The following is a 12,797-nucleotide window of genomic DNA, read 5'->3' on the forward strand; positions in this document are numbered from 1 at the left end:
TACCCAGCAGCTATGTAAGATTTAGTAAGACCAGTCTTACTGGTCTGAATTGGTCTCCTGAAATCACACCTGATTTTCACCTTCAGCACTACTGAAAGCAGCATGAAGGAAAAAGAAACATAGTCACTGGGGAAGCAAAATGGTCAAAACTGAGTATGAGATGTAGGAGAGAAGCACCCAACACAGTACTGAACAGAGCTGAAAGTGAAGCTTTAAGCCCACAGGAAATTTCCTCAAAGGCAAAGGCTAGAAATGGAAGCTGGGTAGACTCGTCCTTTTACTCAGGCAGTGGTTTCTGCTGAGAGGGTGGCTGTGCCTCGTGGGCACTGCGAGGGAAAGGACGGAGCATTTTGCTTAGATATGCCAGTCCTCTTGAAGACCAATTGCTTATGCAGCAGAGGAGCTAATAAAAGAATTTGACAACGCACTCAAATAGAGAAGGAAGTTTCACTTTACATGCAAAATGCCAATAAAATATAAACTTGACCATAAATTAATTTATTGCCACAACCAAAGGAGCCCAGCCAACTTGTTGCATACCCTAAAATTTTATGTCAATTTTTCAGCCTCGTCTAAGTAAGTTATATGCTGAAGAGGACACTGACAAAAACATTTGGGTACCAAACTACAGGCTGACTATGTGCATATCAATCTGATCTTTAATACCTGTGCAATCAATCTTAGGACTGTGTGATAGTCAGAGCTGTTGCTAGAAGGAGCTTGCGCTGAAAGTGAGCAGTATTTTAGACTGCATATTCCCAGTTCTAATTATCATTGTAACTGGGATCTCTCCAGATTAGAGGGGATTTTTCAAAAGGCATGGCTATGCTAATACCTATGGAGTTAGAGAAAAATATCTTTAGAAGCATGATTTAGAAATAAATAGAAGTACATTTAGATATTGAAAAAACATAAACAGACTATAGCAGATTTGTTTTTAAATGGTAGACATCATAGATTTATCTTAGTTGTCTGGAAAACACCTAGGAACATTTGCTAATGTTTTATTCTGTGTCTCCCAAACAGGTTCTTCTTGAAAGTAGATCTGGTCCACATAGGATGATACATACCAAATCTCTTTTCACTAGACATGGCACTTCATATCCAAGGATGAACCATTGTAGTACGATGAGTTTAAGCAGGTCTCAGTGTACAAGAATTTTGCTCACAGGTGCCCATCCTGATTATGTCTGTGCATAGTCCAGAGAGGAAATAGCTTCAATATGGCAAGAGTGCTAATTAAAATGTCATGAAATCAGACTTTGGTAAGTGATTATTTATAAGTGTAAATGAAATAACAGTACCTATGATACCTGGTGACACTGTGTTCAGAACATTGAAAAAAAAAGAACATCACTGCCAGAAACTGCTGATAGTTACAGGGGATGTGTAGGTAGTGAGGAGAAAAATGAAAGAAAATTAAAAGCTCGGTGTGATTTTGCAGTGCATGGAGCTGCACTGTCACATAGGTGACAATGCCTCTGACAAGCCACAGCAGTAACAAAGAGCTCTGCTATCTCCAAAAATAGCTCCACATCTGCCTTCTTCAGAGAAATCACCAACAATTACCCTCTGTCCCAGCAGGGACAGAAAATTTGAGCCAGCAGTCTGTCCAAGGTCTTCTACAGATAAAACTCGCATCAGGCTGGGCCAACTGAGCTCAAAGATGTGACACAGCCAGAATGCAGCAGCTTTCTACAGGCTGACTGTAGTGGAACTCAAGCCTTCAGGAAACCTTCCAGGCTGTGTGGCAGTGACACTTCACTGAATGTACCTAGTTAGCTAATAGAATATTTGATATTCCAAATTACTTAATATTAATGGAAGTTATTTCTGTTATTTGGGTATACATCTGGAAGTGAGAGACTAAATCTTTACAAGGCTCTAGTAAGATTTATTCAATTTTCAGGACACAATTCAGTTGCCTAAAACTAGGCATTTAGTAACATTTGAGATACTCTGAGTTTCTCAGACATGGGCACAGGGCTGGCAAATCTGATATAGCATCTACCAAAGACCCATGGCCTTCTGCACCAGAACCCAGACCTCAGACACCTGAAGACAATTTAAATGGCATCATACCCTTAGCTCTAGGCCACTAAACCACACTCAGTGCTATATGAATGCTCTTCCAGTGCTAAGATAATGAGGTAGGATCAGATGCTGAAAGAAGCGAGCATCAGATTCCTTCGCCCTGGGGGGCTCCAGAAGAGCACAGATAACTTATCTAATGGAGAATGGGCTGGGATTCACCTCTCGCGTGGAGGCCACCTAGGGTGTCTGGAATGAAACTACACATTTTCATGTGGGCAACTGAATCAAGTTTAATTTATGTGAGCTGAGTCCCACTGTGTAACTGGACATATAGAGGGCTGCAGGGTTTCACCCCAGAACTCACATATTAGCTCTCTGTAAATGCTACAGAGAGAACATGAAGGGGGGCACATCCTGTCTTCACACCACCACAGATGACGCAATTTTTCACTAACATCTCTGCTGTAAGCTACAATGTTGGGGAGGTCTTTTGCCTTTGTCACAGTTACAAATGTTAAATATCCGTAAAAGGAAAAACAAAACCCACATCCTTTTCATTTACATATATATATTAGACACTGAACAAGAGGAAACACCAGACAGAAATCATGGGAGCTTGGTTCACTTTGTCCACCTCTGCTGCTGTCATTGTCCTGGTAATTCATGGAGGTAAGTGCCCAGTTCAATCTCTTTGAAGGTAAATGCTGATGAACAGAGTTCCAGTTAAGCCAACATTTATTAATGTAAAGGAAGCAGTCATAACTATGGTTTGAGTTTTTATTATTAGCTCTTTTCCACTGTCCACATGTGTTTATCTTTTGTACGAACAAAATCATTTCTGAATGGGTAGTATTAATTAAAGCTGCACAGAGGACAGGCTATTTGGAGGAATTCAGAGGAGTGAACATAATGATTATCTGACCTTTCTCTACAGATGCATACACATACATTAATCTCTTGATTTTCTGTTTTTCTGAAAAACAAGTTAATTTAATGTGACTTACACTATATAGCCCAGTTTCCAGGTGTATGCATAAGTCATACATTACACAATTATCATGTGTCAGATCTGAAGTTGTTACAATGAAAGCTAAGAAATTAACCATAGCAGCAAACTTCAAGAAAAGAAATATATGCTAGAGCAACAATACTTGCATTTTTCTTGTCAAAGCTCACCCCACTGATCTAATTTTTTTCCCATTCAAACATACAAAATTAGTACTGCTGAGCAATTTTAAAAGTTGACCCTGAAGACTAGCGTTGTGACATAGGTACATACTTGTGTGTCCGTATACTTTGTAATTACATTAACTGGTTTTTTTCTATGAGACTGAGTGTGTTACAGTATTTGTTAGCCCAACTATGTACATTGTGGTTTATTTTTAGGTTTGTGTGTGGATATCATTGGAGGAAAAGAAGTAGCACCACACTCGCGACCATTTATGGCCCTAATCAATGGAGCAAATGGAAAATCTATCTGTGGAGGAGCTTTGATCAAGGAAAACTGGGTGTTAACAGCGGCCCACTGTAATGTGTAAGTGCTTACTCTAATTCAGAGATTGTTCTTAGTGAGTACCTGATGTCTCTGATGAAGAATGAAAGTTAATTTCCCTTGTGGTTTTGTGCATTTAGCATGACCATTGTTATGTTCTGATTACTGCATTTCATAATTTTTATTGACAAGTGTTCTTCAGTGAGTAAAAAATAATATAACAAGGTATACTGATCTTCACTGTTTCTAAAGAGACATTTTACAAGCTTCTATCTGCCTGCAAGCATAGAATAGCAATACTGAAGTAGTGAATTTCGGGGAAAGGTTTATCCCTGTTTTCTCAGTCAGCCAGTGCACTAGGCCAGAGAACTGGCCAGTCTAAATAGCTGCTCAGAAATCAGAAATACATTTTTGTCATTTTATTCTATAAAAGATATGCAGTTGACCACAGAAAAAAAAAAAGACAGCATGCAGTTATACAGGAGCAAAAATCCTCCAGACAGATGTCAGGAGACACTGACATTTCCCTGCTCTACTGGATATGTTGGCTTGGCAGCAAAGCTTTCTTCTTCCTGTCTGACTCAAGATGCAAATTGCTGTTGGGTCTCTCAGCAAGGCAAGACATGAGATTTAAATGGCACAGCCCACCCCATGCCTTTGTGGGGAGGATTGGAGCTGCTGCTGAGCCAGACCTCACACAGGCTCTGTCAACAGCCTGCCCAGGACCAGTGAATCACTGGACTCTGCGGACATCAGATAAATGTATCCATCTCTCATGTCCCTGTCCAAAGAGGGGAATATATGAGACCTACTGCAAAGAGAGCACAGGGCCCAAAAGCTGTTGTACTGACATAAGGTAAAGAGTGCTTCCAAATGAGATCACATTTAAGAGAAAATACAATACATAATTAACCTAATAATGCTCAGTCAACAGGCAGAAAGCTCTTAACAGCTGACGGAAAGGAGCAAAAACTTCGTCAGGGTTGTGTTTGCTGCAGTAAGTTGCAAATGAGGGTCAACCTACACATCTGCTCAAAAAATATTCTCCCATTCAGCTGTAACATACATTGTTCTCCCACAAAAAGCTAGAAGCTTGTAAAATATCCCCTCAGAAATAGTGAAGATCAGTATATCCTGTTATATTATTTTTTAGTCACTGAAGCACACTTGTCAATAAAAATTATAAAACACAGACCTGTGGTCTGATATAAAGGTCTGCTTGCACTGCTTGACCAAGGAGTGCTAGTCTCCTGGTTTCCATACCTGAGAGCAGGCACAACTCTGTCACCACTTCAGTATCTAGTAAGTATGAAGTTGCAGAACAAGTTAGAAAAAGGGAATGAGCTATGTCTCACATGGACTCAGAAAATGGTGTTGAAATGGTGTTAGGGCAAAGCAAAGGCACAATTCAGTCCAGTCATGATGATCTCTGAACTAACAGTGCTGTGAGCTATTCTCCTAAAATTTCAGCACAGATTGCACAGGGCACAGTTGGTGAGACCGCTACCAACAGCAAAGCTGATACATCCACCTCTCATTCAGTTCCCAAAGGGAAAAAACGGGTAGGTTCAGAGTCAAATACCGGAACCCTGTCTATGCTCCTGGGAAGCTGAAAATAGGATAGCATCAATTTTGAGGCACTAAGTCATTTTTTTTAACTACTCGTAAAAACAGGGTAATCTTTTATATTTTTCTAAATTACTGTTGCTTTTCAGGGATGAGAAAAGAGACTCTGTAGCAGCTGGACATTATAGCACCACATTTAACAGCAAAGAATTACGGAGCTACAGCAAGTCAATCCCACTAACCATGTTGTCTCTTTCCTCAGGGAAGGAGGCAAAGTTATTCTTGGAGCTCATTCAACGAAAGCAAGAGAAAGAGAAAAACAGTTTTTTCAGATTGCAAAACAAATTCGCTACCCATGCTACTGTTCCAATAGTAAGGAAAACGACATTATGCTGCTGCAGGTATAGCCTTAAACATCACTTATGGAATATGCATCTCCTATGACATACCAGTTTCTTCCTTCTTGTAAGGGAGACATGCTGAAGGAGTTTCTTCTGTGGTGATATAGTGAGATAGTCCGGTCTGCTAATCCAGCAGACTGGGGAATTGGGAATGCACTGGGAAATAAGGCAATCAACAGTTCCTCAAATGCCAATGCTAGAAGTAAAAAAAAATCTGGAGCTTGACCAAAATCTTTCAATTTCTGGCTTTTCAGTGAAAGAATAAAAATTGACTACAAAAAGAAGTGTATGTCACACATAGAAATATTTTGGTTAAAAGTTCTAATGGTCTGTCTGAAAAACAATTCCAATTAAAAATTTTGGACTTCTCTGATTCTCAATTTTGCCAGCTTCAGTGACTACTGTTATTTTGCTCTCCCAATGATCTGAGAGTCAGAGAGGTAAAACAGGGTCTTTTCTAGAGATAATATTTCAGCAGAAGCTAAATGGGGTTTCGTGAGACAAAGAATACTCATGTTCCTCATTCTTACATAAATCCTGCCACAAATAACACAGGAATTTCAAAGAGACATTGCAGTAATCGTCCATTGCTATAATGGAAAAGACTCAGTGGTTAACATGCAGAGGCCTCTGTTAGACTCTGCACTGTAATAACTATTGTCCATATCTTCTACAGCTTCAGAGAAAAGCAAGACTTAATAAAGCTGTGCAACTCATTCCGCTGCCAATCTCAGATGATGATCCCAAACCAGGAACAACTTGCACAGTAGCAGGATGGGGAAAAACGCACAATCATCTGAAAAAGACTTCTGATACCCTGAGGGAGGTCAACATTACTGTCATCAGTAGGCAAACCTGCAATGACAAAAAGCATTATAAGAACAACCCTGTTATAACAGACAACATGATATGTGCAGGGGCTAAGAATGGAGGAAAGGACTCATGTTCTGTAAGTATATTTACTGTCTATACCCACACAGATTATGTTAAAAATAAAATACAAAGTGCTAGCTTTTACACACTGATAATTTCTGCATCTCTTCATTTCAATGAAGAATTTTATTTAAAATGAGTGAATTTACCAACGTTTCTTCTTCTACGCCTTAAAATCAAAACTTCTGATTGATAAATTCACCTTCACAGACTTTGGATATTGTAGTTATATCTAGGCATGGCAGATAGCTATTCTCTTCTTCAATAAAATTATTTTAATAGAAAAATCTCCACAAAATAGCTTATGAACCCATTCTCAAGCAGCTAACTTCAGCGGCACAACTCCTCTGATAGCAGTGGGCTTTGAAACATGTTTTGCTGATAAAAAGCATTTGACTATGCTTCAAGTCAAATGCACAACTGTGTAAGAACGACTACATTTAAAAATATTTAAATATTGAGTTAACGACATTACAAAAAAGGTACCAATTTCTAGAGACCTTCTCCTTTTCAAAAGGAAAGCTTCCAGCTTTTTCTTTTCATATTCAAAAAGACTAACTATTCCGTAGCACTGAGGAAGATTCATTCCTTGTTACTCACACTTGAAATATCAGATTGAAGTCTTTTTTCTTTTTTGCTAATGAAAAACTTACCTTCCAAGGAGGAAAAAAACAAAATCCACAATAGCACTCTCTACATTTTTATTTCCTCCATGTAACTGGTGCAAATTTTATTTAAAAGAAGTATTTTTTAGCTTTTGCAAATTTGAATTACATTTTTTTTTTCCTTTTTTCCAGGGTGATTCTGGTGGACCTTTAAGATGCAATAATGTGATGAAAGGCATCACTTCTTTTGGGAAGGCAAACAAGTGTGGTGCTGTTGATGGCCCTGGTGTCTACACTCGACTCACAAAGCAATACCTTCAGTGGATAAGGAAAACCATAGGGGGAGCCTAATAGATTTAGTTTTGACCAAGTCATTTCCTACTTTGTACTTGTGTAACAATATCTAGTTCTGACATCAGCTTTTTAAAAATAGCTTCATTATACTGATAAAAGACATATTTTCACATTGAATTTTAGCCACTTGATATCCTTACAGATGAAAATTCCTATGCCTATTTCTGGACAGATGTGATCTTAACAGGGCCAGAACACAGTGCTCTGCTACAACAGCATTTGTGGTTTATGCTGTCAGCCATGGAGTCATTCAACAGGTATTTGTGACTCAGGCTTCCAATATTCTTGCCTTGCACATTTGGACTGAGGTCTACATTGATGAGTACTTCTGACCAAGAATCTAACCCAGCTGTTTGTGTCCTCACTGCATGCTGACTATATACTGCACTCTTCTGTATCTGGACTTCTGCAAATAAACCTGACAGTTAGTGAGATGCTAGGTACAACTCCAGACACATGAAAAATCTGGTAGTTTCTCCACAGCAGAGCTCCTGATTTCACTGGTGCAGGGGACTGCTAAGCATCAGATAATTAAGTTTCAGCAACTGCATTTGATTGTAGGACATAGTAAGTGTGCATTTCCTAACTCTCTTGCATTTGAAACCTCTAGATTTCACCCCTTCATGTACTTTGCATTTAATTAAAAAAATGCAATAAAAATCAACTGCTTGCAGCTGTCAATTTACGTGAAAAGCTCCGTCTATGGCAGTACAGATAGTCTGTGTACATAATGTTTTGGATGTGCAATATGTTTGCAGAATGCACCAAGATCAGCAACATCACATTAAAAAATCAGCTGAAAACCCATGCTCCAGAGAAATGACAGAATGTGACTCAGCTGGAGTATCACTATGACAAAGTGCTGTTCGTAACATAAAACAACCTTAATTTTATGAGGCCACTACTGTTATTTCAGATATGCAGTGAAATGTTTAAGTGCTTAATCTATGATTTGTCAAAGAGCAAACAGACCTACTGTGAAAAATGCTTCTGCCCATCTGTGTATTAACAATCTTGGGCACTTTCAATGCCATGAACAGCTCAAAAAGGGCTTGGTTTTGTGTTGCTTTGGGTTTTTTTTTTTACTTGGAAGTAGGCATTAGCTAAGCAAAAGCAGAGGACATTCAATGGGTGAAGAAGCATAGTATCGATTTTAATTAGAAAATGATTGTTCGGTTCATCATGAGCAATTACACATCACTTACAAACACAGCATGGGAAAATAGAGACTAAAACTTTTTTACAGAACTGCCTTCACGTATCTTTTTGAGAAGAAACAGTAGTTTTGCCATAGAAGAATTATGAAGGGTGAAAGAAGGAGAAGGCTTAAACTACAGGGATCTTTACTGGAAGTTTTGATGCTGAATATCTCCTTTTATGTTTTCTGTCCATTACAAACGTCACAGTCAGAAATTTCCACATTCATTATTCTTATTCCTAAAATGTTTATTCTGACTCTTGGCTAAACACACAAACACAGACACAGAGGCAAACACAAACACAGAAGCAAAGTAGGAGGAAAAAGAATTCGAAGCCAAGTAAGATTGCATCAGTGAAACTGAGAGGAGAGTTTGACCCACTGACTAGTACTGACATACAAAGTGATAAATTTGATTCTGTCTTTAAACACACAGGAAATAAATAAGACAAGTCCAGACTTTTTTTTTGTTCTTGCAAACCACCACATCCTTGTTTAGGAAAGAATTGATTCTAAAAACCTTCAGAAAACAAAAATAGCCTTATCAATCTGTAGCTGACCTTCAAGACAACTGATCACCTAGGACTGTTTCATTCTTCCCATACATTAGTCTTACTTCATTTCTTTCCTCTTCATCCATTTTTCCATTGTGCCCCATTCATCCTGTAACAGTATTTTTTAATGTTATGGCTTCCTCTTTGGTCTACTTCTTTCTCTTCCCTGGAAGTCACAGACAGCATCCTAGTCAGTGGAAAATCCCACTCAAAGCCTATCATTCAGTGTCTCTCCATTTTTCAGACAGTAGTTCTGATCCAAGTGAGGTCAGAAGGAAGGAGAACTTCTGACCAAGGAGAAGTTTACAATTCATGAAGAAATGTACAAGACAAGATATGCAGCCTTCCTCCTCTAGCTTGAAATTTAGGATCTACTCCAAAATCCTTTAAAAACTGATTTTTTTTTACATGAGTGTTATTTAGTGAATTGTGCAAAATGAGTCAGTAGAACTGGACTTACATGGTAAACAAAACATTTAAGCCTCTGTCACCACTGCCAGCAGTGGAAACCTGGGGGAAAAAAAGCAAAAGCAAGGAGATGGAATTGAGTTTTCATCTAGGCTGGGACTTCCTCTGATCAAGTGGCATGAACTCATTCCCAATAGAGCTCCACCACTATAGGATAAAGCCCATGCAAGTTTATGTACTAGCTGAGAAAGCTGTTATGATCATTTGATGCAATTTTGACATCTAGAATGTAACAATTTCCTCTCACTGTGGGTATATGAGATAACTGGGGGAAAATAAGAGGTATAAACTGCATTACACAAACTAATGCAACATTATGCAAGTAGCATCAAGTCAGATCATACAGTGGCTGAAGAACAGGAGACTGTCTGCTAGAGACTACTTACTGCATTTATATGCGGAAACAAAAGAACTCCCTAGCCTGAGCTTCTTTAATGCATTTCATTACATTACAGACAGACAATCACTTTGTCATACTGGTTTACCTGGGAAGACACATGCCCTGTATGGGCAATGAAGTTTATCCTCTTGTAAAAATGATTTTTGTCCTGAGGTTTTGCATTCCACATGTCATACAGTGCTCAACCTTAGACAGGACTGCGAGGATCATGGCCTGAGTTTCGGCAACTTAAATTGTACTTAATCCTCTGTGCTGGAGACAGCCTTTAGTGCATACAGACCTCAGGTACAGAACAAGCTGATCTCTTGGAAATGGGTTCTGATTTCTGCCTCAGTCTAGCCTGAATGATACACCACGCACATAATAGGCAATGAGCTAAAAATATGCCATATTCTAGAGGGAGGGAGTCAAGATTCCACATTTTGCCCAAGACTTCATATGATAAGACCTTTACACTGGCAGAATGAGCCAGCTGTGCAAGAACAATGATCTCCTTCAGCAACTGCACACTCTATTCCTGCAGCTATTCAGCAACACCACCTGCAAAAGATCAGTGAAGCAGAATTATGCTGCCTACTGAAGTCCTCAAATTCCTATTACAGAAAGACAGATATCTGCCATGTGAAAGAAACTGACAGTAAAGGGGCCCATCAGGAAAAAAAGCACATCCAGAAAAGGCACTCTAGTTACAGCCTGGAATTTAAATACATGCTTAAATGTTTTCTCAGACATGGTCACACAATGGAGCTATAGGTCATACATGCAAGATTCTCTCCTATTTATGGGCTGTTGGTTAGTTCTACTGAAATCACTGGCTTCTCCCACTTTTAGATATGTTAAAATACTTCTGGGGCAATACAGCTTGACCACTCAATAATGAACAAGCATAATTAACTAAGAAAAGAGCACTTCTCTTTTTGAAAGAAATGTATTTTCTTATTTTGACAGCTGAGCATCCAACAAAATATGCTTAGCTTCAATATTGACCAGCTCCTTTCCCACAACAGCCCCCCATCCTGTGTTACACATCTTCCTGTAGTTGGCAAATCAACAGAACTCATGTACTGTCAAAGGAAAGAGACAATTTCCAGGAGAATTCAAAAAATATATGTGTAAAGACACGTGTAATTCCACGGCCTTTTCCCATTCAAAAGAGAAAAAATGTTTTTAATATTGTAAAAAAGCTTTTAAATTTTTGAAGTAGTATTTTGAATATTAAATCAGATTCTAAATGTTTGATAACATCTGTTGCAACAAACACTCTCATATGAGAAGACAGGCATATTATAAGTTATTTCCCATTCCTAGACACAAGATTCTTGGTAGTCACTTCTCAATTGATAATTAACAGTCCCATTTTCTAACCTGTTTTGAAGACCACATCAGAAAGAGCAGTTTAGTAGCAGATTTATTGAAAATTAACACCTTAGTAGGTAAAAAAACATGAGTGGTCTCAAGCTTTCAGACCTAAATTTAGCAACCACGTGATTTATGAACAGCAGAAGATGAGGTTTTAACAATGATGAGAACTAAAGACAGGACAGTTTCACATTCATTTCCAGAGATACTTATGCCCTTGTTACCTTTGTGTATCTCTTTGATGCATTTGATCACAGATTAATTTTATACAGGCTGACATTGCTCTACTCCCCTAATCTCCCATTCTTCCCTTCTTCCATACGAAAAAATTCCAAATAAATTTCCATCAGAAAAAAAAAAAAATTCAAACAATATGAGTTTCTGAGCTCAAGGGGCTTTTTGAATCCTTATCTCCTGCCTCTCTTCATTCCTAATAATGAAAGCAAAGCTCCAAAGATGTCTGTGGATAGAGTATGTTTTGAACATCCCTACTGAGTTACATCTGAATAGCATCTGAAGACCAATTCTGACAACCTTACTTAGCCATTGACACTGTACAAGTCTTACACAGGCAAACTTCTGTTAAAGTCCAACAGGTTTGGTCCTTTTGAGTAGTAAATAAAATTTGTAAGAGGGTGACAGCTGACGGGTTTGCTGACACCCAGAATTAAACTGGTACCCTTATGGAATTAATTAACTAACTGTTGTGTTTGATCCAAACAGCATGCTTCTTTGACCATATCCATCTGGCCTACTGACCAGTTGATTACATAATTATGCATAATAACAGAATTATTATGCAATTATTTATATTTTCAATCATTGTCAAACATAGTAGGTGGGTTTAAGGAAAGGAAAACATTCAAACCCCAATAAAGACAGTTTTCTAATTAAGCTAGTTACCATTACCACTACAAAAACAATAAAGAATTCCCAGGAAACCATTTATATTTTGTTACAGTTATATATTTAAACTAGAGCTCTATAAATATTTAGACAGATTCTGTACCTTATCTATGTGATATACAGAACAATACAATCCCCTGGACTGATCTCTGCTGATCCTAGCCTTTGAATGATTCAAGGCAATTTACACTAACTGGCATGTGGTTCCCAATGGGGACACTAAGATGATGTAAAGTTACTTACTAGAATCATAGCTAAGATCAAGCCCTAAGACTTTATGCACTTGATACAAGGTGGATTCCATCCATGCTTGCTAGTTTAATTAAAATAAATATGGTGCTATTCTTCAGAGTTAGAATATTTTTCCTCTAGGGTAAGTAAGACAAGCTACTAACATTTCACATGATGGACTAATAGCGAAAAAAAAAAAGCTATCTTTTGCCATGTTTCCATTGGAAGGAACACACATATTTTGAATTATTGAATGGGCTAAGAACACTTAATCACTTGCTTTCAAGGAAAAGAAG

The 12,797-nt window shown here is 38.3% G+C and overlaps 1 protein-coding gene across 1 annotated transcript; it reads left to right on the forward strand.

Annotated features, from left to right (window-relative positions):
- Positions 1–2,642: 2,642 nt before the first annotated feature.
- On the forward strand, positions 2,643–7,940 carry GZMA (granzyme A). Its single transcript, XM_010118134.2, has 5 exons — positions 2,643–2,703; positions 3,421–3,568; positions 5,355–5,493; positions 6,170–6,442; positions 7,224–7,940. Exons 1-5 carry the CDS (start codon positions 2,643–2,645, stop codon positions 7,380–7,382), a joined length of 780 nt encoding a protein of 259 aa, XP_010116436.2. The 3' UTR covers positions 7,383–7,940.
- The last annotated feature ends 4,857 nt before the right edge of the window (positions 7,941–12,797 follow it).

Source organism: Chlamydotis macqueenii, chromosome Z (assembly GCF_036417535.1).
Source record: "Chlamydotis macqueenii isolate bChlMac1 chromosome Z, bChlMac1.mat, whole genome shotgun sequence".
Lineage (NCBI taxonomy): Eukaryota > Metazoa > Chordata > Aves > Otidiformes > Otididae > Chlamydotis > Chlamydotis macqueenii.

Excerpts from the sequence above, each read along its gene's own strand:
- GZMA (XM_010118134.2), top strand. The coding sequence starts at position 2,643 with ATGGGAGCTTGGTTCACTTTGTCCACCTCTGCTGCTGTCATTGTCCTG. Across the intron at positions 5,494-6,169 it reads ACGACATTATGCTGCTGCAG|CTTCAGAGAAAAGCAAGACT; the intron begins GTATAGCCTTAA and ends TATCTTCTACAG. Across the intron at positions 6,443-7,223 it reads GAGGAAAGGACTCATGTTCT|GGTGATTCTGGTGGACCTTT; the intron begins GTAAGTATATTT and ends CCTTTTTTCCAG.